Source organism: Hesperophylax consimilis, chromosome 12 (assembly GCF_061612785.1).
Source record: "Hesperophylax consimilis isolate HC1 chromosome 12, BYU_Hcon_1.0, whole genome shotgun sequence".
Taxonomy (NCBI): Eukaryota; Metazoa; Arthropoda; class Insecta; order Trichoptera; family Limnephilidae; genus Hesperophylax; species Hesperophylax consimilis.
In genome coordinates, this window is record NC_142847.1 from 36,222,432 (window position 1) to 36,244,843 (window position 22,412).

General features: G+C 40.6%; 3 protein-coding genes across 6 annotated transcripts in view; 1 reads left to right on the top strand and 2 right to left on the bottom strand.

Moving 5' to 3' along the window:
• Positions 1-886: 886 nt before the first annotated feature.
• Positions 887-13,717, bottom strand: LOC149419560 (WASH complex subunit 1-like). Of its 2 annotated transcripts, none has more exons than XM_089638396.1 (6): positions 13,621-13,717; positions 8,023-8,478; positions 6,850-7,149; positions 6,002-6,273; positions 2,967-3,174; positions 887-2,793 (listed from the first exon to the last, which is right to left on the bottom strand). In XM_089638396.1, the coding sequence occupies exons 2-6, from the start codon at positions 8,398-8,400 to the stop codon at positions 2,584-2,586; spliced, it is 1,368 nt and encodes a 455-aa protein (XP_089494522.1). In that variant the 5' UTR covers positions 8,401-8,478; positions 13,621-13,717; the 3' UTR covers positions 887-2,583. The 2 variants fall into 2 exon arrangements, with proteins under 2 accessions (XP_089494522.1, XP_089494520.1); XM_089638394.1 differs by lacking the exon at positions 13,621-13,717 and adding an exon at positions 8,777-8,915.
• dome (cytokine receptor domeless) lies at positions 9,023-13,549 on the bottom strand. The gene has a single exon (XM_089638393.1). The coding sequence runs from the start codon at positions 12,961-12,963 to the stop codon at positions 9,028-9,030; it is 3,936 nt and encodes a 1,311-aa protein (XP_089494519.1). The 5' UTR covers positions 12,964-13,549; the 3' UTR covers positions 9,023-9,027.
• Positions 13,718-15,304: 1,587 nt separating the features above from the next.
• l(2)k05819 (transmembrane protein 94-like protein l(2)k05819) overlaps positions 15,305-22,412 on the top strand; it is a 62,035-nt gene continuing 54,927 nt past the window's right edge. For 2 of the 3 annotated variants that reach the window (XM_089638398.1, XM_089638397.1), the window contains exons 1-5: positions 15,305-15,537; positions 15,887-16,107; positions 19,955-20,062; positions 20,950-21,095; positions 21,766-21,918. In XM_089638398.1, the coding sequence (XP_089494524.1) occupies positions 15,419-15,537; positions 15,887-16,107; positions 19,955-20,062; positions 20,950-21,095; positions 21,766-21,918 (747 nt within the window). In that variant the 5' untranslated portion in view covers positions 15,305-15,418. The remainder of the gene's footprint in view (positions 15,538-15,886; positions 16,108-19,954; positions 20,063-20,949; positions 21,096-21,765; positions 21,919-22,412) is intronic. The other variant, XM_089638399.1, reaches the window with a different exon arrangement.

Sequence of the window (22,412 nt, forward strand, 5' to 3'; positions counted from 1 at the left end):
CTCGCTGGAATACGCGGTTGAATAATGCACCATCTCACTTGTGCATTAGTTCACTTATGGGCCAATCTACTCGCACTGTAGTTTTTGGATAAGTAAGGGGATAAAGACATAATTCCGCGCTTAGTTGTAAGCAGTGGCGGCTCGTGACTCTTGGGTGTTCTTTAAAAAGTTGTCTGTTGTTTTTTTAGAAAGTTCGATTTTTTCGGCTACAATATAAATAATGCCATTTTTTGTAATATTAGCACTCTAGAACACCCAAAAGTCACGAGCCGCCACTGGTTGAAAGTCAGTATTACCCAAGGCCACGTTCGTTGATGAATGAATAGGGTTTTTATAAAATTATCTATATTATGATAATTATTTCATGAAAACATATTAACAGCATTACTAAACAAGTGATGTAAATATTACGCAGCGCGTAAGGTTAGAACAGTGAAAAAACTTGACTTATTACTATGGCGTTTGTTTGGTTAAAATGGTCTAAAACCAGGCTCCAGGCCAGTTCTACCACACCGACGTTGAACGGATATAATTAGTAATTATCTAACAGTAATGCCTGTGACAGACCACGCTATAAGAGCACTATATTTTCTTGGCTTGACCTATTTCAGCATATCACTCGAAATAGTCCAAGCCATGATGTGTATAGTGTAATGTGTCGCTTACCTTAATCTACAAGCAATAAGAAAAATTTGCAATAAAATTTATGAAGAAATGAGAAAAATGGCATTAAAATGATAAAATGCGTGGAGTTGCAAAAGTCACCCAAAGTTTGGTTTGACATCAGCATTCCAGTAGGGGGGAATAATTCAAGAGCTAAAGGAAGATAACAATATATGTAGTTTGTCAGGAAATGGTTAGGGTGCGGCAAAAGAAAAAGCCAGGATAAATGATTAAGTATTTTATTAGTATAATGTATTTGACTTCATTAGATCCAAGGAAAGTATATATATTATCTACATACAAACATTGAATAACATTGCACCTGAGTCAATAGTTGGGTGCATATAAAAAGAGTTCCTATAAACAGACTGATGAGGACGGCCACATTTGATCTGTGCCGGACACTGAACCAAGAATGTAAATCTCAACCCGGCTATACAGTTGGGTGTATACACTTTGAATAAATGTAGAATTGTGTATAGATAACATAATTAAATAATATAATCGAGTATAGAACTTAAGCGTAAATGTAAAATGATAAACTTAATGCAAAATGAGGAACAATGGTTGTACTTGAACTATGTGAAAATTGTCAATGATGTTAAAATTTTTACCATCAATTTATAATATTTGAAATAAATTCCAAAACCTACAGCATACGGTTCCTTAACTTAAGCAGGCACAATCTGAAGCACCCAGCTACCTGATGATACTATCACCCCAATAAAGCCACGCTCTGGAATCTCTAACAAAAGGTTATGCCAAACTTCAATGAAACAACAACAATTGACCAATTGACCATGCGTATAGTTCAATGTATTTACACGCGAGTGTAATATTGGCAAGTCCGAATGCTCTGTGCACCGCAGCATTACCAGCACACCATCCCATCCCATCCCAGCCTAGCCTAGAGAATTGACACCTTGCCGTCAATTCACACAGCATCCTATGTACATGCATCAAACACTTCTCTCTTACCTCTATAATATAATGTTGTATAAATATATTCTGGATATACATTTAATGGGACAATTGATGCGGTAACTATATACAAATTAATTAATTCCTACACAAATATAGCTTTTTCCTTACATATATACATATGCAGTTCATCCATTATCATATATATATGCCAAGGGCAATACTAAATGCTTTTCTTACATAAACATCTTAAAACATAAAAATGTATACAAATGTAGATTTCATATCGATTGTGTCAATGTCAAATATAAAAAAAAACAGTAAAAATGGCAACGGAAACACAAGTCCTAACTATGGATGGACTCCCAACACTCCTCGTGTCCCAGCCAGCCACCACATCACTACATCACCTCCTGGCCTCCCGCAGTCACTTCCATGTATCGGGACGAATGTTTATTAAAACTAAATCATAATACATATTAAGGCCACTCTCCAATATTCCCTCAACTGCACTGAAACATTATTCTTGCAACTGCCTAATGAACAACATACGCACCACACAACCCTCCTCTACATCTTATATCTTATCGCACCAAGCTATTATCATAACATTTACTCAAATCAAAGAAGCTGAAAGCATTACTGTGCGTTACCAATTAACTTACAAAGAACCAATTCAAGCGGACATTTCACTCAAATAGCACTCGTGAATATAAACTATGAACGAGATTGAAACTTAACTCTTAACACCAGAGTCAGTTATAAAACAACCGCGCATCGACATAGAATACGCCGAAAAGATAAAAGAACTTCTCGTCTGACAAACAAGAATAAAGACTCCATGTCATCATTTGCTTCCTGACAGTTATAAGATAGAAACAATGGGACGGCGTATCTTTAACTATTTGTGGTTTGCCAAATGATGTGTTGGTTTGAAGCGCAGGGCTCATTCCTTGTATTCTAGGTCAGTTGCGCGGAGATATCAGCCCCGGGGCAGGGTCAGTCCCAGTCTTCCTCTGCGGAGGACAGCTCAGAGTTGCTGGGCGTGTCGGGGTGCTCTGCGGGAGGCGGCACGATGGCGGAAATGGCGGCCAGGATGGTGCCGCCTGCACCTCCCTGGGCCCCCGAGATGCCCTTGCGCCGCATGGACAAGCGCGCGTGCAGGTCAGCCATCAGGTCGCCGCCTCCAGCACTTGCCGAGGTCGGGGCCTACAAACAACACAGTCATTAATTCCATCCAAACAGTCCTACCTATTCTGCTGTGATAAGTAAAAACACTGCTTTTACTTGCCACGGCCAAATTATATGTTAATGTTATTATACTTTTGCATCTTTACAAATTAAATATGAATGCAGTCGACAGGGGAAAAGGAGGCACTCACAGTTTGGTCCTTGGAGGCAGTGGACCTGAGGCTGGCCTTACCAGAGCCCCCGGCCTTGCGAATAGCGTCCATGAGGCTGGCTCGGCTGTCCAGGGCCGGGGGCTGGCGGGGCGCGGTGGGCGCTGGGGTGGGCGGCGCCAATACTGGTGGAGGGGGCGGAGGCGGCGCGGGGGGCGCCGGGGGGCTCTGCGTAGGCGGCTCTGCTGTCCTGTTGGCGATAACACTAATCAGTCAGGTCACCAATCGGGTATCCTCATTCACTGCTTTTTTTACTAGCAATTTGTATTTATTCTTCGAGGACATAAAGACCTATTATTATAATTGTTTTATTTCAACTATACTCTTTAACCTAACCATTTGGGAAATTTTCAACAATATTCAATTTCTTTCATCTAACCATTTTGGTTGAATTATCATTAAGTAAATAATAAATTAATTGCTTTCATTAACTTTGTATATTCAATTTGTAATATTATTTTTTTCTTTTGTCTTGTTTACTAATGTAATCTTATAATTTTTTCTTTTATCTTGTTTATTAATGTAATCTTATAATTTTTCTTTTGTCTTGTTTACTAATGTAATCTTATAATTTTTTCTTTTGTCTTGTTTACTAATGTAATCTTATAATTTTTCTTTTATTATTTTTAATTTATTTTTTGTTGTAATATAAAGAATATAAGTTACATTGTATATATTATGCATACATTATATATGAGAGTTTTTTTATTTTTTTTTATTCTAATTGGTTGATAATACAGCGCAATTCAGAAGGGAAATTATTGTAATGTTTTATGGGATGGTAAATATACTGATTTAGCATTTGTGTTGTTTTAAAATTAGGTGTAATAAATTGATTTCTCATTTTATTGTAGAATTCTTGATATTCTTTGATATTTTTTTCTTTACACTTTCACAATGTAAGCTTGCTTAAATCATCCGACATTTGGTACTGGAAACAGTTTAAAAATATTGTACTATGACTGTCAATATAGACGATAGTTCTATGTAAATGGCACTTGTAATAAATAAATAAAGTATCGAATAAGAAACAGTGATGCTTCAATTGATTATTTTACAAAGAATTCCAGCTAACAAATGTCATCTTTATGGTATGTCATTATGTATTACAGTGGAAACATTGTCAACCAACAATGACCAGTGAAATAGCAGTTGAACTGTTCCCAGAATACTCCATAGAGATATTGTAACCAGAAATGAACTCAGCAGAGATCATTGAAACAGTTTTATCGACAATGAAATATAAAGATCATCAACTTAAGGGTGATCATATTCAGAAGAACAAGAATTGAAATGTTTTGGTAAACTGAATGAATTTTCAGAATGTCCATTGTTTTCCAAATAGAATGAGGGAACATTAATTCTGTAGAATTATTGGTTGTGCGTATTTAAAAGAGAAGTTTGAATTGCAAACAGGTTAATAATGACTAATGGTACTCCCGTATGACTTGGCCTAGCCTCTATCATATGGTAACGCGATAGACTTCCCTAGGGCAATCTAGCTAAAGTTGAAAGCTTTTACACTAATGAGGGTGACATTATCCGACTGGTATTGAATGTTGCGGACTACTAACTGCTAACTGCTAACCCAATAGCGGGGGATTTCTCTTACGGAGGATAACTGACTAGGACGGTCTTGGCACACTCCTTGCCTCATTCACAATCATACATAACTCAAGTACTGGTTCACTTGATCGTTCCATGTCTTCCTAAGGCGTCCCCTACTTCTTCTACCGTTCACATTCGCGTCATATATTCTCCTTACACTCCTTTCTTCATTCATTCACTCTGATGACTCTAGATGACCAAACCAACTGAGCATCACTTTGTTAACCTTACTCATTATGCTTACATCAGCCTTGCATTCTTTGCGGATCTTACATGATCTTACATCTAACATGGTTTTAGCAGACATACGATCTCATTTCTACAGCATTCAGTCTACTTCATCCTTCTTCTGGCAGTTCCATGCCTCATTGCCATACTTCAGAGTAGGTACCACCACTAGCACCACATCCATGTGGATGGATGAAACACCTAAATCTGTGCTAGAACTAAATATGTACGCCTGAATCCTATTTACTCTCCAAAAAACTAAATTATGGTCGAAATGCATACTTTAAGGTGGTTGATACCCCCGGGAGTAGGACTCATTGAGTTTGATACTTACAACAGGCACAGATTTATTCTCTTTGAACACGCTTTCAGTTGTTAATATATATTATAAATAAATCCGGTGGTAGTCTTTTCCATTAATGGAAGAGGTGATTTCCTTTTATACATATATATATTTATTTATTGCCATTATTATCCTGTTTATCACTGTATGCTTGTAATTCGTTTATAACTGTATTGTAAAAGCCATTATATGGCGTTTGAATGAATGAATAAATAAATAAAAATAAAATAAAAAAAATTCCTTAGGTCTAAAAGAATTTTATAACATCATTGCACAAGCGATTGGCGAACACATTTAGGTAAAATTTGGCAAATCATTGGAAAGTCTGTGGCTAAAAAATACAAAAAAAAATGAATTCAAAATCAAAATACATTGTTATTGGATATACGTACTTCTGCAGCAATTCTATTCTAATTCTAGAAATTCGGCAACAAGAAGTAACATCTGCAGTTACAAACTTATTTTAATGACAACTTAAAATACTTAATCGCAGAAAAAAAAATCAATAAGATTTTTGCAAAATACTAGAAGTTTGCATGTCTGCTGCTCAAGCACCACTAGAACGCTTTAGTATGAACTATTTCTTAGGACCCATATGTGCTGAATTTATAATGCACATATGGGATTCGTTTCTTGGGTAATATTTTTTAGCATGGATTTTAAAGTGTAGATAAAGTATAGTACAAGTTTGTCTTCTTTTCTGAATTTTTTTATGGGAGTTAACGGAGTAAACCGCCAACTAGCCCTGATGAAGCTTAAGTGTAAACAAAAGCCAATAAAATTAGTGTTACCTATTTATTTATAAGAAACAGCTTATGTTATGCAACGCAATACTTACTGGGTTGTTGCATTTTGCCCCTTGCTGTCCGTCTCTTCGAGTTCCGCGGGAAGAGCGGGGGGTGGTGGTGGTGGCGGCGGCGGGGGGCTTTGTGGGGCTGCGGGGCCTTGTGGGGGCACGGGAGCCGGGGGACCCTGTGAGAGTGTGGGGGGTTCCTCGGCCCGGGGCAGCACCGAGGGTGCGATGGCAGGCCCAACCCCTGCATGGAAGCGCAGGTCCCCCGCCACGCCGGCCAGATGGGGCAAGTCCTGCGGTACGTCCAGAGATGGCACCTGAAGGGGACACCCTAGTTATTCAATGCGCATCATTCTACAATTTTATCTTATTCCGGTACTTGTAAGTAGCGTGATGTTCGAAAATTACGAAAGTTGATATTAAAATTAATACAAACACAAAAAAATGTCATTTAAGTGGTAAAAACATTGATATGTTAAAATGAATATCAATGGCCCATAGCTATCTCATATTAAACAGATTACAGAGACAATAATAAAATATTAGAAAAAATATCCTATAATTGTATAAAAATGTTAAACAAAATTAGTTTTTATCTATCTCACATCGTAAAATGAAATTCTCGATTTACATTTTAAATGCCTAGTGGACATGACTCTCAAATCTTCTCTTTTTGGGTCAGGGACCTTCACTGCGACAAGCCCCTTCGAGTGGACCCTGCAAAGACTCACGAGTTGTACTTTGTCTGTGGTGGCCAAATCAAGAACAGCAACAACAAGTCCAATTCTAAGCACATCTCGGATCGTCGACTTGGGAACTCGTGAATGTGATGCTTGTTTTACATAAGTTTTGCACAAAATTGGAGAAAAGGAGTATCTGGCAGATGTGGTTACCTCTCCGGTGCTGGGCGAGTAGAGGTAGTGGTGCTGCGCGGCGTGGTGGTCGCGCTGAGCCACAGTGGCGGGTGCGGCGTGCAGACCGGGGGCGGGGGGCTCAGGGCCAGTGGGGGCTGCGGGAGCTCGTGGACCCCCGGCGCTGCTGTAGGCCGCCTCCCGGGGCCCCCGAAGGAGCAACCCGCCCAGCGCCCCCAGCTGGGGGGGCACAGAGCCCCGGCCCCGCTCGCCCCCTCCCTCCAGCAGGGCCTGCAGTGGCGAGGGACACGACAGCTTCACATGGTAGAACTCCAACTTGTCCTGCCAATATCATATTTCAGTAGTACAAGTATTGTATTGCAACTATAGTACTCAAATACTCGAGTCGGGTCATGTTAAAAGTAAGAATAACAGAAGACCATGTATTAGTTGATGAATGAATGTGAATGAAGCAAGAAGTGTTGTTTTGGCAGTCTATTTCTCTCTGCCTACCTGTTAATTCCTAATTTGCTGTCCATGAAAAGATGCACTCAGAATTCTGATCCATGTTATATAGTTGGCTTATGATAGCAAAATAGCGAATATTAGCAACAAATACAATACAAAGACAGGTATGTTGATACCGACCATTATCATTGCGTACAAATCAAATAAAATTAATTATTAGTTCACAAAAGTATTTTGAGTTTATCTAATTAAGAATGGCTTAAACGAATCCTAAAGTTTCATTGACAGAGATATAGTATATATATATATATATATATATATATATATACTATAGTCTTGTACGAATCCTAAGGTTCATTGACAAATAATTATGAATTATTTATCATTAACCTACTATGGCGAATTACCACAATTTTACATATTATTTTATTTGGTAACTCTTTAAATAGAAAATCATACGATATGGAAAAAGAAATAGCTAATTTATCTGGTAAATGAATGCAATAACTTTACTAGTCTTTTACGCCAGGGTCACCGAGAGCAACAGAATACCAACAACACTTTCTTGGCAAATGTCTAGAGTTTATCAGCAGTGTTGGGAAAGTTGGGTGATAACAGCATCCTTGAAAATTGTCTTGTCACAATATCATTTCAGTACAGGACAGAGTTTAAATTGAATGTGAATGAAATGCCAACCAGCTTCTAGAGACACGAAATTCTTATGGTTCTGTACAAGAGTATTCTTACTTGGAGTTCCTTGTCGCTACAGAGGGAGGCCTTGGCCCCGATAAGGCGGGGGGGGCGCAGCAAGCCTCCCTGAGCAGGGGCAGCGGTGGGGAAGAGCGCGGGAAAGTGGTGCGCAGGGGCAGCGGGGTACTTGGCCGCGCAGCAGACCCGCGTGGACTTGTTGGTGCCCGTGAGGCGGTCCACCCGGCTTTCGCAAGCTTGTATGCGCGCTGCGGCCAGGCGCGCGCGCATCATGTTTTGCTCGATGCGAGCGTCGATGCGCCCAAACACGTCTGCCACCACTCCGCTCAGCTGCTGCAGCAGGTCTGCTATCTGCAGAATGTTCTCCTCCTGGCGTAGGTCGGGTGCTACCAGTGGCACGAGGTATGCTCCGTCCATCTTGCACTCCTCACTGTTGATCCGAAAAGTATTCCTAGTGTCTGTTTGGGGACAGGAGTTCTAGGCGGTGTTCGTTTCCTGAAACCAGTCAAATATATACATATATGGTTTTCAAGTCATATGGAATATTAGTTTCAAGGACTTAAAGAAGTGAGCCATCTGTTCCTGGGCCACTCAAATTAGATAAACGTGTATTGATTGTACATGTAACTATCCTAGCAGATTTTCTAATATTTGATCAAAGAGCGAATTTTTAAAAAAGCAATTTGGAAAAATACATGCTGATAACATTTTCAGATAACTGATCCATCAATATGATTCATTGATAATCATTGCACTGGACATCATGTCATGATCAATGGGGTGAAATAATTACCGAGAGTAGATTGATTAAAGGCAGGCAGAGTGTGTGGTGTGTGTTGTTTGTTGCAAGTCAGCTGTGACTGTGGCTGGTGAGGGACACTAAACTAGATATATTATAGGCGCAGTCAGAAATATTTAAAGGCAGAACTATCTCGTCATTTCACTTCACAGTTTTTCTTAACATTAGTATATCACTTCTTATTATAACATCGGTCCACTATCCAAACTTTAACTTTAAAATTAACACCACCATTTAGGAATGGTCTATGACTGTAGCGTGGGCACATTGAGAGGCAGGTAGTGCGAGGCGGGGGTCAGCGGGGTGCAGCCCGGTGCCACCTCCTGCTCCAGCTCTTGCTTGTAGTCATCGGGTGACAACTTGTAATCCTCGGGTGACAACTTGTAGTCTTCGAGGGAGAGCTTGTAGCCCTCAGGGGACGGCTGGTAGTCCTGAAGAACAAGGCTGGGCGGCTCTTCGGGTTTCCAGCCAAAGCGGCAGTACTCGGGCGAATAGGGCGGCTCGATGCACAGGGACGTCCTCTTGTCCTCGCCGAGCGGCTGCTTGCCCAGCACCAGGGGCGGAGCGCTGATCCTCTTGGCCACCAATGGGCGCCCCGGCTCCACCACTGCACACGGCCCGCTAAACATAACGTCATCATGCTTCACGTAGCCTCCGCCAGAGGGCTCCAGTGGAATGCAAGCTTTGGGAAGCGGGGAATTCAGTGGTGCGCTAGCGGGCAGAGGTGCTATGATGCGGGGGTCGTCCACTGCCACGTACGGCGAGGACACCACCAGGCATTTCTCCGGGGCTGTCCTCACGTAGTTGGCAGGCAGCACGCTCTGTGGCGGGCCCAGCACCTGGGGGACTGGCAGGGGACGGGCCTGCACATATCCGTTGCTTAGTTTAGGGAACTCTGGCGCCACAGTGACGTATTGATTGTCAGTGTTGGTGGGAGTTCCCTCAGAGTCGTCAAGACATCTGATAGTAGAGTAGGAATTGCAGACCTCTGAGTCTACATTGGTGGGAGTAGCCGAATCTAAGTCATCCCTCGCCCCGAAGTAAGGGGCGTCCCACACGGTCCCCGAATTGGGGGAGGGGGCGCGGCGGGAGGAGCCCCCTGACAGGGAGGTGCTGGTGGTGGTGGCGCTGAACCCACTCATGTCCCGAGTGCCTGGAGAAGCTGGCGCAGGCGTTGGACGCCCCAGGAGAGACACCTCATCGGCCGAGGCAGGGGGGTACTGCGAGTGCTTCTCACTCTCCTTGCTGCGCTTGGGAGGAAGGACCCAGGGATAGGCGTCCTTGTCCAGGTCGGACTGAATCAGGCCATCCGGCATGACAGGCTTGATGGAGCTCATGGTGTCTATCTTTCTGTACAACCACTTGCCCCCCATGAAGAGGAGGGCCGCCACACATACCATGCCTACCACCATCAACACCCAGTAGAAGCCTGTGCTGGTGTATGCCGGCGTGCAGGTGTTCTCTGCGACGGGGCTCCAGGGCCCCCGGTACAATGCCACGCTGGTGTCGCCGGCGGGCCGCCTGTTGACTTGAACCCGGTCGTGGTGCGAGAAAGCCGCTGCGCCGTGATCTTCTGCAGCGTCATAATTAACAGCCCGCACAGAATACTGGTAAGCGTACACCCCTTCCAACAGGCACATCTTTTCCTTGATCTCCAACTCCATGTCTGTGGTGTTGTAGATGAATGTGTTATTGGAGTCCTTGCCCACCTTAAGCACCTTGACTTGGTACAGGTCCAGCGTGCCTCCAGCTCTTTTGGGTGGCTCCCACAGCACACGGTGGTAGGATTCCGAAGACTGCACAGTGGGTTGCGCTACCACCCCAGGGGACCCGATGGCTGAGCGCACCAGCAGGGACTGGGACCAGTTGGAGCACACGGTGGTGCAGGCCTCCACACGCACAGTGTAATTGGTGTAACTGCTGAGGTTGGTGATGAGACGCTCACGGAAAGTGGCCTTCGGGTTCTCCCGGTCCTCATCTACATGCACAGATATCCAATCCTCGTAAGGAGCGCGGTAGGACACCCGGTAGTCTTTAATAACCCCATTGGTGCGCTGGGGGGGCTCCCAGGAAACTAGCATGCGCGTATTGGACAGGTCAGACACTCTGACATTGCGCGGGGGATCTGGAGCCCCTTCGAGCGTGTTGGCAATCAATGTGTCGCTCTGGGGGCCCACTTCGTGGTGGGCGATGATGGCCACCTGGATGGCATAGGTGGTATAGGGCCGGAGCCCGGAGATGTTAGCTTGCGGGTCTCTCACCGCTACAATGTTCACACCACCGTTTTGCACACTCTTCTCCACTGTGATGTTCTTGACAGGCTCCTTGCATTTGGTATCTCTCAAGCCATCAATGGGGCAGTAGAAGATGCGGTAGCCCTTAATGACCCCAACGTTGTCCGGGCACTCGAGCTTCCAGTTGACAGTGATGGAGGTGGACTGAGGGTTGGTGGTCCAGGTGTCCTTGATCTTGCCGATGGCAGTGTTGGGGATGATAGTGCAAGAGGCCCACACCATGCCGCTGGAAGTGCCATAGCCATTGGCAGAGATGGCAAACTGGTAAATCTTGTCTTGGAACACTGTGAAGTTGCGAGCGGTCAAACTGGCGGGCACGCGCTCCCACTGCAGGCGGCCATCGCACTGGTAGGGGCGGTCTCGGTAGTTTTCACACCAGAAGATGGTGTAGTCGGATACAATGGACATGTTGACTATAGGATGCCGCCAGGTCAACTCGTACGTGCCGTTGCCCAGGGCCGCTTTGGTGAAAGACAAGGGCTCCGGCAGCAGCTGGTTCTGCTCGGGGACTATCAGACGTGACTTTGAGGGTGATTCTCCTACATTATTAGCAGATGAGATGAGGAACTCCAGAGGCCTGAGAGGCAGTCCCTTGAACCAGATATAGCTCTTGGTCCACTTAAAAGGGACAATGTCCAGCTTCATACCCTCCATGTGCACTCCCACATTGTATGTGAAGTTATCTCCGTTCTCTTCGTGACTCAGGATTTGACGCCAGTACAGAAAGATACTCCGGTGAGTGAGATTAGCCACAGACTCGAAGCCGCCCTCGTCCGTATCCGGAGGACGCGCCGGAGGTTCTTCGGAGGTTCTGAAGGTCACAGGAGTGTAGTCAGACCACATGTCATCTTCGTAAGCTTTCTCCGAGCGTATGGACACTCGAACTGTGTAATGGCAATAGGCGTACACTAGCCCTGTGACATTGAAAACGTAGGAGGCGTTGTGCAGCGGCAGAGAACTTACATCACTGGTACTCCAGACACCGTCACCATCCACTTCATTAGAGTATATCACACGGTGCAAGACCCCCGGGGGGAAGTTGTGCAAGGCATATGGGATGTTCCAAGACAGCAGCGCGCTGTGCTGCGTCTTGTTCTCCACCTTCAAGTCCGTGGGCCGGCTGGGCTTCATGCGTGCAAAGTGGTTGATGTGAAAATCCCGGGATACAGCTTCTGACAGCTTGTTGGATGCCGTCAGCGTGAAGTGGAAGTGGGGTGTGGACTGGCGGTAAAGTGGCGTGGTGAAGAGGTTCCAGAGGCAGGAGTAAGTGCCATCGTCCGTTTCAACAGTCATGTTGTTGCAGCTGAACACCACCCAGCGACCGCTGCGACCCGGCAAGCGATAGGTCAGGTTGTAAGTGGTGACCAGGTAATTATGCTGCGGCTTCCACGTGCAGGTGAGGTTTTCCCAATTTTGGGACAGGCAGCGGAAGTTGTTGTCCAGGTTCGGCCTCTCGCCCACCACGACTTTGTTGACGCACACCATCACCTTATCCTTGTCCGGAGGCCCCAGCTTGCAATAGTACACGGAGTCAGATGGTGAGGGACGGGGTACAAGCATGCGAAGCGCCGTGGAGTTGACCACCGTCAGGAACTCGGACTGCACGAGCTCCATGTTGCGGTAGAAGTAGAGGTCGCTGGAGTTGAGGCCGGCCGTCATGGCGTCCTGCGTGTTCAGGAGACACAGGATCTCCAGCGGCTGTCCGAACAGCAGGCTGACGTCTCCTCGCGGCAGGGTGATGCCCGGGGTGCTGATACCGGGTCCGCAGGTCCAGAAGGGATCGTCCCCCGCTTCTGGTCGCTCCGCGGCAACAACTCCCTCCAGCAACAACAGGCAGCAGCACCAGATCAGCTCCAGGAACCGTCGTCTCTCGGTTCGAGATTTCATCTTTATTTATTTCAACGACTGGTGAGTCTATTAGTTAGAATTGGGATTCGCGGAACGATGTCATAAAAAACACGGTCGCATTGTTTTGATGGGAGAGTGGATACGTCGACGATTTCGATATATCGAAATATCTCCAAAATTTAATATCACTGCACTAAAAGTCATACTAATCGTTCGTATATTATGACACGAAGCTAAGAAATGGATTCTATAGCAAAGCCAAACACTTTCTATATCTTTTTTTCATTGTCTCTAAATGGCGATTTCGTCGAATCGAACTGACGAGTTGGTAGACCGCGGACATAGGCGCGGGCACTAATATTCCCGTCACCAACTTGTTTGACTTTTATATAAAAACACAATCGCGGCGAATAATCCTGAAAGATCACCCGAAATATACTTTAAAATCGTATTACTATCGCCTTCTCAAATACGACATGCTCCTACTATTCCTACTAAACCCCGATAAATATTATTTCCGAGAATTCTGGTCAACGCAGGGTTGCCAACAATACCGACTGAAATAGTATGTTGAAGGTAAATAATAAAAAATGTTATTTACGATATGACATTTCATTATTTGTATTGTTTTTACGTGGAAGACTTTAAAGATGGAGTCGTTTAGGGGTTTATTCTGATAAATATGTAATTTCTCACCTCAAAATACGCAATTTGACAGAAAACAAATCATCATAATACAAAAATTGACATTATTATTTGTAAGTTGAGACAACACATTCATTTGTGACAGCGGTGTGCATAATCGAAATGTCTATTTCGAAACGATCGATTATTTTAACAATCGAAATCATCCGAAATATCAAAATATTTTTATGAATTAATAATTAGATCGAGACATGAGAAATGCTTCGCAGAATTTTTGTGGAGTATTTCAAATTTATTCTTGAAGTTGAAGTATTTCCGAACATTATTTTAAAAGAATGTTTTCTGTTCTCGTTCGTGTCCTAGAGGTTTGGTATAATATATTTGGCATTAATAATTAGACCTCAAGCATTTTTTAAGAATAAACTTGTTTTTCAAATCAACCTATTTGGCGATGATTCATCGAGGAAATAGTGATGGTTAAAAAAATATATATACTGTTGGAAGGGTTCTTGTTTACATTATACAAATGTTGAATTCATTTAAAATTAAATTTAAGGATTATAAAATAAAAACAAATTATTGTTTAGTAGTTTCTGCTAAAAAATAATACGTTAATTGATTAAGTACATGGATTGGATATTACTAATTAGTGTGCACTAGTAGTTCTGTGACAAGCAGACCACGCTTAACGTAGATTATTCCGATTATCGACTCACGGCTACCATCTCAACAGGATTGACTAGATATGGAATTCACAAGCAAACTTACAGACAGACGAAATGCAAAGACATAAATAAACTACTCTAAGTCGAATTAAAACAGGACTTCGTTGCCCTCTATCAAGTAGTGTACTTTAAAATAAGTTTTCGATTTATCACATTATCATGACTTTTTTTTTGTGATATGAAAACATTACCTAACACGAGGCCTCGAGGAAAACAATTTCCCTCAAGGCCTATGTCATCTTTGGGGATGCTGTGTGGTGGTTATTTTTTTAGAAAAGGAAGGAGAAGAAGTTCTGGGAAGTAAAAAGGTATTAGGGGTGGGTAGGAATCTAGAGATCAGTGTGTCCAGGAGTGACGGATAAATGGTATATCCCTCCTACTACGGCGCAAGGCGATGGTTTGAGAGATCAGTTGGAGAGGTCGAAGGGTCTCCCCAAACCAGCCTCTCCCGATCTTGCAAGTCACGCAGCTAGCGGGCAGGCATATCCTGAACAAACCTCAACCGACGAACCCCCTGCTAAATCACCAAACGTAGCGAACCACTTGGGGTGACCTACGGCAGAGGTGTTGGTTATGCAATAAATGTTTCCCGGAGTGGGGGAACCTGTACCCGCCTCCCGATTTGAAAATAATAAAATCCTTCGATTTCGAAACATTTAACTAATCGTAAGTATTTTACACGGCAACCCCGACTTTTCAAATTATTTAACCGTGAGTGGTTCATTTATGATTTAACCTATACAACAAACCGATGTTCTTGTTGTGAAATCATAAATAAACCACTCACGGCGAAATGTCTCGATAACATCTCTAGTCACTATATTCGTGATTCGTATACACTTTTCTGTCGCTAGCTGATAGTTTTTGGTTGTTGATGTTGTCGATGCTTCTGGTTTCTATGGTCTTGTCGCCGAATATGTTGAGACAATCTCTCTTTTTATTGCGTCCTTCGTTTATGAGAAAGAGAGAGAGGTTATAGCAGAGCTATCGGCGGTAATGTTATTTAGTATTGAACACCTGACATTTCCATTTGACAGTTGTTAATTTATATTTGGAAGGGGTTGGTACGAATCCAAATAATATTTCAACATTTTACCATTTTTACAAAATTGAGAGTATGTAATATGATGAGTGATGCTAAAAAAAGTGCCAAAATTGGCTTACTGACAAAAGATGCTCTTTGGCAGTTAAAAAATGACATAATAATAGAATTAAATACTTTTAAACACAATCAAATTTCTAGGTTAGTACGTTTGACATTTGCATTGTTTTGTAATGATATTATTTTTAGATTTTAACATCCCTCTCTGCATATTTTGATAAACAATAAACGAAAAAAAAATTTAATGCTCCAATGCTAATAATTAATCAGTACCTTTTGTCGTTTTTATTATCCTGATTGAATTCCATTACTGTATATTTGGAAGTTGTTTTAATTAATCATTCATAAGTTTTAATTAGTTCCAAAGATCTTACCTTGGTTGGATAGTAAACAAAACCGTATTAAATTGCAATACGTTTCAAGTCTGTTAAGCAAAAATATGTTATTTAGAATGAATGTAGTTTCAATGAATTATAATGTTTAATATCAGTGGCTGGGCCCTGGGTGCGCTGAGCCCCTGGAACCAGAACGCGCTGCTGACATGGCCCGTAGTGGGCGTGGGTCTGGGCTATTGCCTGGCACTGTGCCTGGCCCGGGCCTTGCTGCCCGCTCTGCTGCTGGCACTCGCCACGCTGGCCAACCTGCTACTGGTCTACAGCGAGGAGCGCCTCAGGAAGGACGAGATCCCCCGGAGGATACACCACTCTCTTGGTACAAACATTACAGACCAAACGTTTTATTCTGTTTTTGCATACCCATTCATTCATTCATTGTACCCCCAGTACAATGTTAACGGTGAAGCCAAAACGACAATTCTCATAGAATATGTTTGCGTGCCCCACTCCTAAACAACCCATATTATTATATTCATTTTAGTACTGAGAAATAATACTAAAAATGAGATTGGTGCAAATACCTGATTCATTGATATATCACTTATAATAATCAAGTAAAGAGATAAAAAAAGGAAAGACATAAAAAACGACTATGAGAGGTTGTGCATTAGTAAAAGTAGTGAAAAAGAAACACAGGTTATTTATCTTTTTTACTTCTGTCGTCATGTAGAATCACCTTCCGAAGTTTGTGCACTTAATCGACTACCAAAATACGGACATGTGTCTAGTGTGGTAGTCGAAAAGCATGTAAAAAACCTGTATCCAAATATATTTTTATGAATAAAGAAAATAAAAAATCCCCAGACAATTCAACTTTTGTACCTGAAAACTACCTTAAAACGTTAAAATTTAAAAAAAAGGTATATTCATTTTTTTTACTTATCTACTATTTAGTTTTACTATCATGTAGAATCACCTCCCGAAGTTTGTGCACTTTACCCTGTATACTTAAAGAATATTGTCTATTGGAGGTATTTACTTAAAATTACTCCAACAATGTTGCCTAATTCATAATGTACCTATGCTATGTAACCTACCTTAAATTCGGTATCGAAAATAGAACAAGTCCTATTTTCTATACCGAATCCATATGGAAAGACGACCTGCATGGAATCTGTATGAAAAATAATGTATCGTGTAAAACACTCAATAGTGTTATGTATTATGATTCCATAATATTTTACACCATTGGTTGTAGATTTTCGGTCGGCGATACAGTTGAGATTTTAAAAAATCACTTTGAATGTACAATGATGAATAATAATGTAATGACTAACCATTAGTAAGACGCAATTGTTTTAAGCATTGTAACACATTTTCAGCCCCTGACATATAGAAAAACATATTATTTATTTAAAACCTAATTTTATTTTGTGATGACTATAAGATAGAAATCATCTAAACTTTGCACCGAAAACAGCTGTTTTGCGGGCCGTACGGATATTAGCTCGTAAGTAGTTTCCCTACAATAATGGAATGGAGATGTCAAATAATATTATCAGTACTTTTAATACATATGTATTATGTATTTCATTGATATTATATTATTCTTATTTGTATAATGTTACCACCATAATATGATATGCCTATCATGCGGTAATGTCACCATTGGCGTCTGTCTGTTTGTGCGCTTAGTTTTTCTAATCTATGTCATAATTTTCATAATTGGAAGTGATTGTTTGGAGAAGCGATAAAGGACCCACCTATAGAATAATATCTTTTACATAAAATTATTTTAATTGCCATTTTCAAAATTAAAAACGCAATTGTTCAGAGTGAGGTCTTTTCCTGAAATAAAATTTCATGTTTTTTTTTACAAATGTATCATATTATTTAGATTATGCTGAGAATACAACTTTTAGGACGGGTTGTTTCGGAGAATCTGAACAATTCATCAAATTTCAACGTTCATTTTCAAGTTCTGTGAAAGATTTTTTCAAGTTCTGTTTTTATTTCAGTTTTGTCAAGCAACTAGCCTACAATGATATAAAAACAGAACTTGAATAAGTCTTTCACAGAACCCGAAAATGAACGTTGAAATTTGACGAATTGTTTAAATTCTCCGAAACAACCCGTCCTTAGAATTTTTGAAAAATACCAAATAACTACCTACCGAAGATATAAGCCATCAAAATGTTGATATTTGCGGCCGCTCGAAAAGCTTGTGACACGACGGTACTCCAGCCCTGCCATTTGAATTGTGAATTGTTCTGAATAGCATCTCGTGTGACGTCACATGGCACCATTGCATACATTTTACCCGAGTACATATTTTGAAGATATTGAAAAACTAATGTTACTGACGCTATTAACTCTCTAAATAAGATACATTTTCATAGAGACTTTTTATGATTTTACTAGCTGAACTTCCCGGCGTTGCCTGGGATTTACGCAGAATTTTTCAATATCTCATGTAGACCGTGACCTTCCTTTTCTTTTGTTGGTCATGCATGCAAAATTTCATCAGTTTCGGAATAAAACTGTAGATTTTGATAAAAATCAAATACACTCCGCCCGCCCCATATTCGCCTGGTCCGCCCACTACACACACTCTTCTTTATATAAATATACTAGTGCGCAGACATTGGTCAGACATTTTCCTGCCACAAACCGCCTTCTATGTAAACCGCATTTTATATAGACCTCATTTTATGTAGTCCGCCTTTTATCTGGTAGCGGTGTTGTCGGATATTTTATGCATTTGTCATACATTGAATACATTTGCAAGTCATATGCATTGTATATATTGTTTTGACACATCATTTGATATCGATCATTTCAGCAGATTGTGATTATCATTCAGTATGATAGAAAATAAGTAAAAATGCGACCGTCACTGTTCTATACTCTTGAAAAACTGCCTTGAAGTATATGTATTTGACAGAGAATGACAGATTGCCGTACGAAAACACTTTCGATATACATTTTTTATTCATCTCATCGTTGCGATGTGCTTGAGATTCTTGCGTACATGTCTCTACTGTGCTGATTCTGTGTTCTTCATTTATCAGTTTGTGAGTGCGTTCTATTGTCTCTTGCATTTCGTTCATGCTCCTATGCTGTGTGCATTTATTTTTTTTATTTTTTTATTAATACCCCAAACTAGGCAAATGCCCGTATTATGGTGGTAACATAAATAAGAAAATATAAAAAAGAAAACATAAGAAAATATAAAAACATAAATAAAATATAAAAACAATTATACAATGTTTTACATATATTGTTATTCAAATGGTAAAACAAAAACAAAAATAATAAATATATATACGATAATATGGATAAAGTCGGAATCAATTCAGTTAATGGTCTTTCTTCAGTCAGACAATAATTTCATTCAGGAAGCTTTCCGATTTCGTTCTGCCACATTCTATGAGCCATACGGTAATTCGTTTTTGAAGAGGGCCTGTTTTAACCTTACTGCATTGCTGCTTGAACCCATTATACACCTTAGGAGCCAGGAATAAGAAATTAGGTTTGAATTATTAATTAAACAAAAAATAATACACAAAATGATACACAGCACAATTAAAATAGAATCAAAATAAAAAAAAAGGATAAACAAATGATCACTGTGGTATTTTCTCTACATATATATTTAAAATTTGCGGTTGTACGTATTTTTGTATAAGAAATCTGAAAAAAAAAAAATTAGATCTCGACAACAGCGCTACCTATAGGGTCCAAAACTATCCTATCTTTCAAGCTGGAACCAACCATACACATCCAAAAAATATCATTTAAATCGGTTGGGCAGTTTTGGAGATTAGCGTGTACGAACACAGTGACTTGTGATTTTTATATATTAAGATTATATTTTCATGAAGCTAAATAAATGTCATTCATAATGAATCTAAATAAAATATACCAATATGACATAAACAAACAGAAGAAATTCGTTCCGCAAAATCCACGTATTGCGTCGCATAAAATAAATATATTTGTAAGTGATGAAACGAGGGGTTAGAATAATATTAAGATATATTTATATCCTTGCCAAGCGAATAAAATATATTTCAGTATGTTAGGAACATACTTTCAAAGCATATATTAAAAATACAATAAAATAGAAGGGGCTGCAGACCTGCTGGCTAATTCGCTAGGTATAAGCTGGTACTCAAGCGATTAATTGATGAGTATTGACACGAGCGAGTGTTGCATTTCAGTTGAACTGGAGCGCGCCGCCGTGGAGTGCTGCTGGACGGAGGCCAACTATCCGCACCTGTGTGCGCCCTTCTCTCCGTGCGTCACGTTGCAGTGGACCTACAGAGATGGTAAATTTACATTCCAAACAATACATATTTAACCTTAGCTTCCCAAAACTTGCATTCAAAACACAGTGAACTCTTTTTTTTTACAGCTTAAACTTAACTGTTCAGCTTAAGTGGGACGTTTCAAAGACCTATTTACAAAGTCCCAAACTGTATTTTTTTTTTTTTTTTTTAATATAGGTACACTGCGTTGGTCTTTGTAATTTTTACGTAACAGTATCCAGGAATAAAGTTCAGTGACTTGGAGGTTAATTCTATATGATAGTTCAAGTAAAAAAGTATAATAACTTTTTCGAAAGATAATTTTCAGGTAAAAGAAATCTTTGGGAAAAAATAATGAAATTTCTATAAAAAGTTATGTTAATGTCATATATTAATATGTCTTATATTAATTAGGTTCTGAATGTAACAGCCTCGCCAAGCACCTTGTTACATTCAGAACCTAATTAATATGACATTAATTAGGTTCTGAATGTAACAGCCTCGCCAAGCACCTTGTTACATTCAGAACCTAATTAATATGACAATGTAACAAGGTGCTTGGCGAGGCTGACAAAACGGAAGAGATTTTTATTTTTTATCATAGACAAATTTACACCATTACAGACAAGTACCTATAGACATGGTATTTTGAGAATATTATAACAAGTTGTTTATCTTTTTTACTTCTAGCATCACGTAGAATCATCTCCCGAAGTTAGTGCACTTACTCCCAGACCCCCTTGTTTAAACACATTTAAAACCGACAATTAAATATTTATGAGGTTTTTAGCTTGCGTATGTTATTTTTTACTAATTATAATTTGATTCTTGTAGCAACCTGCATACTCTTACAGCATCTTTTATTTGGAGAAGCGACGACAAATTGAACATTGATATTGTGCTTTTAGGCAAATTGGTGAATCTCCCATGGGCCTTGCTAGTGAAGGGGGACGCGGTGCTCATTCGGCCCGGGCAGGAGTCCCCTGGGCACTGCCGCTGCCCCGAAGAGCCCCGCTTACTGCTACAGCCCCGTCAGATCTACCAGCCCCCCCAGGTAAGTCTTCCTAGGAAAGTAGAAAGTCACACTTTATATTTTCGGACAATGCCACTTGCATTTGTATCCTTTTCACACGAAAGAAAACAAATTTTAGCCGACAAGACCATTTATACCCGTAAAAAACAGTATTAATATTAAAAGAAAGAAAAAATTTCTTAAAGTTAATAAAAAACGTGAAATCAACAATACAATTTTTTTTGTACTAAATAACCAAATAACCTTCATATGTAATAATTTTTCAAGTTTTCTCGGTTTTCAGCACGCGCAGGGCTATGTGAGACCTTAAATATTGTATCACTCGAAATTACAGAGAACTTATTTTACCCACGCCTCAAACCAAATGTTAGTGTAAAAGTTTCTTCAGAGATGTCGTATTAGTACGTAAAAGTGAAAAATGACAATACATGCTATCCGTAGCAGTAGCCAGTCAGTTCTTGAATGGACGACGACAATGCATGCCATCTGCAGCTTACGGGTTAAAAATTTTTTTGCTTCTAAAATTATTATTTATAAAAAATTCTTCTACAAAATTGCCATTTTGCAGATGTCTTAGAGACCGTTTATATCATTCAACACCATTTCAAAAATTGATGTTGAATTTTGCAGGAATATAAATATGAATTGTTTTTTTCTTTCACCTTGATAGTCAATTTTGTGGCTTTTTCAGTCCAAGGAAGTGTTTGGCAGTCCCCGCGTGACACAGCCACACCGTAATAAGCTGTTTGAGATGACAGAGACGCCCTACCTGTCCAACCTGCGCCTGGCGCTCAGCCGCGCCCTCGAGCGCCCGGTTACCGTGCACAACCAGCAGAGGCATCTGGTAATACATATTGAATTATTTGAGAAACACAGCAGGTCTGAAGGTTAATACTATTTCTCTATAGCTAGAGTAGATAATAATAGAAAAGAGTGCAGTGAATATACTATGCGGAAATGAATGGTGGAAGAAGTCAGGGGGCGCCCGAAAGACATGGCATGATTTAGTGAATCAAAATATTATTGTCCAAAAACAAAATTAATGTAACCAAAACATTGAAATATGAATAATTCAGGAAGCAAATGAACTCCCTGAAATTGAATAATGATATATTGTACCCTTAATTTACGTTTACCTAATTTATACTATCTAGTATTTAAAAAAAAATACTCTGGCTATTATTATTATCTTTCTAAAACTTTTCATTATTGTCTACACATCGCCTTTTAAACATAATTTACTTTTTGTATGTAAATACTCCTCCCACAAACATGAGCTCCCGGAGATCACCTTACGGAGTAGTAGAATAATTAGGAAAGAACATTATATAATAAATA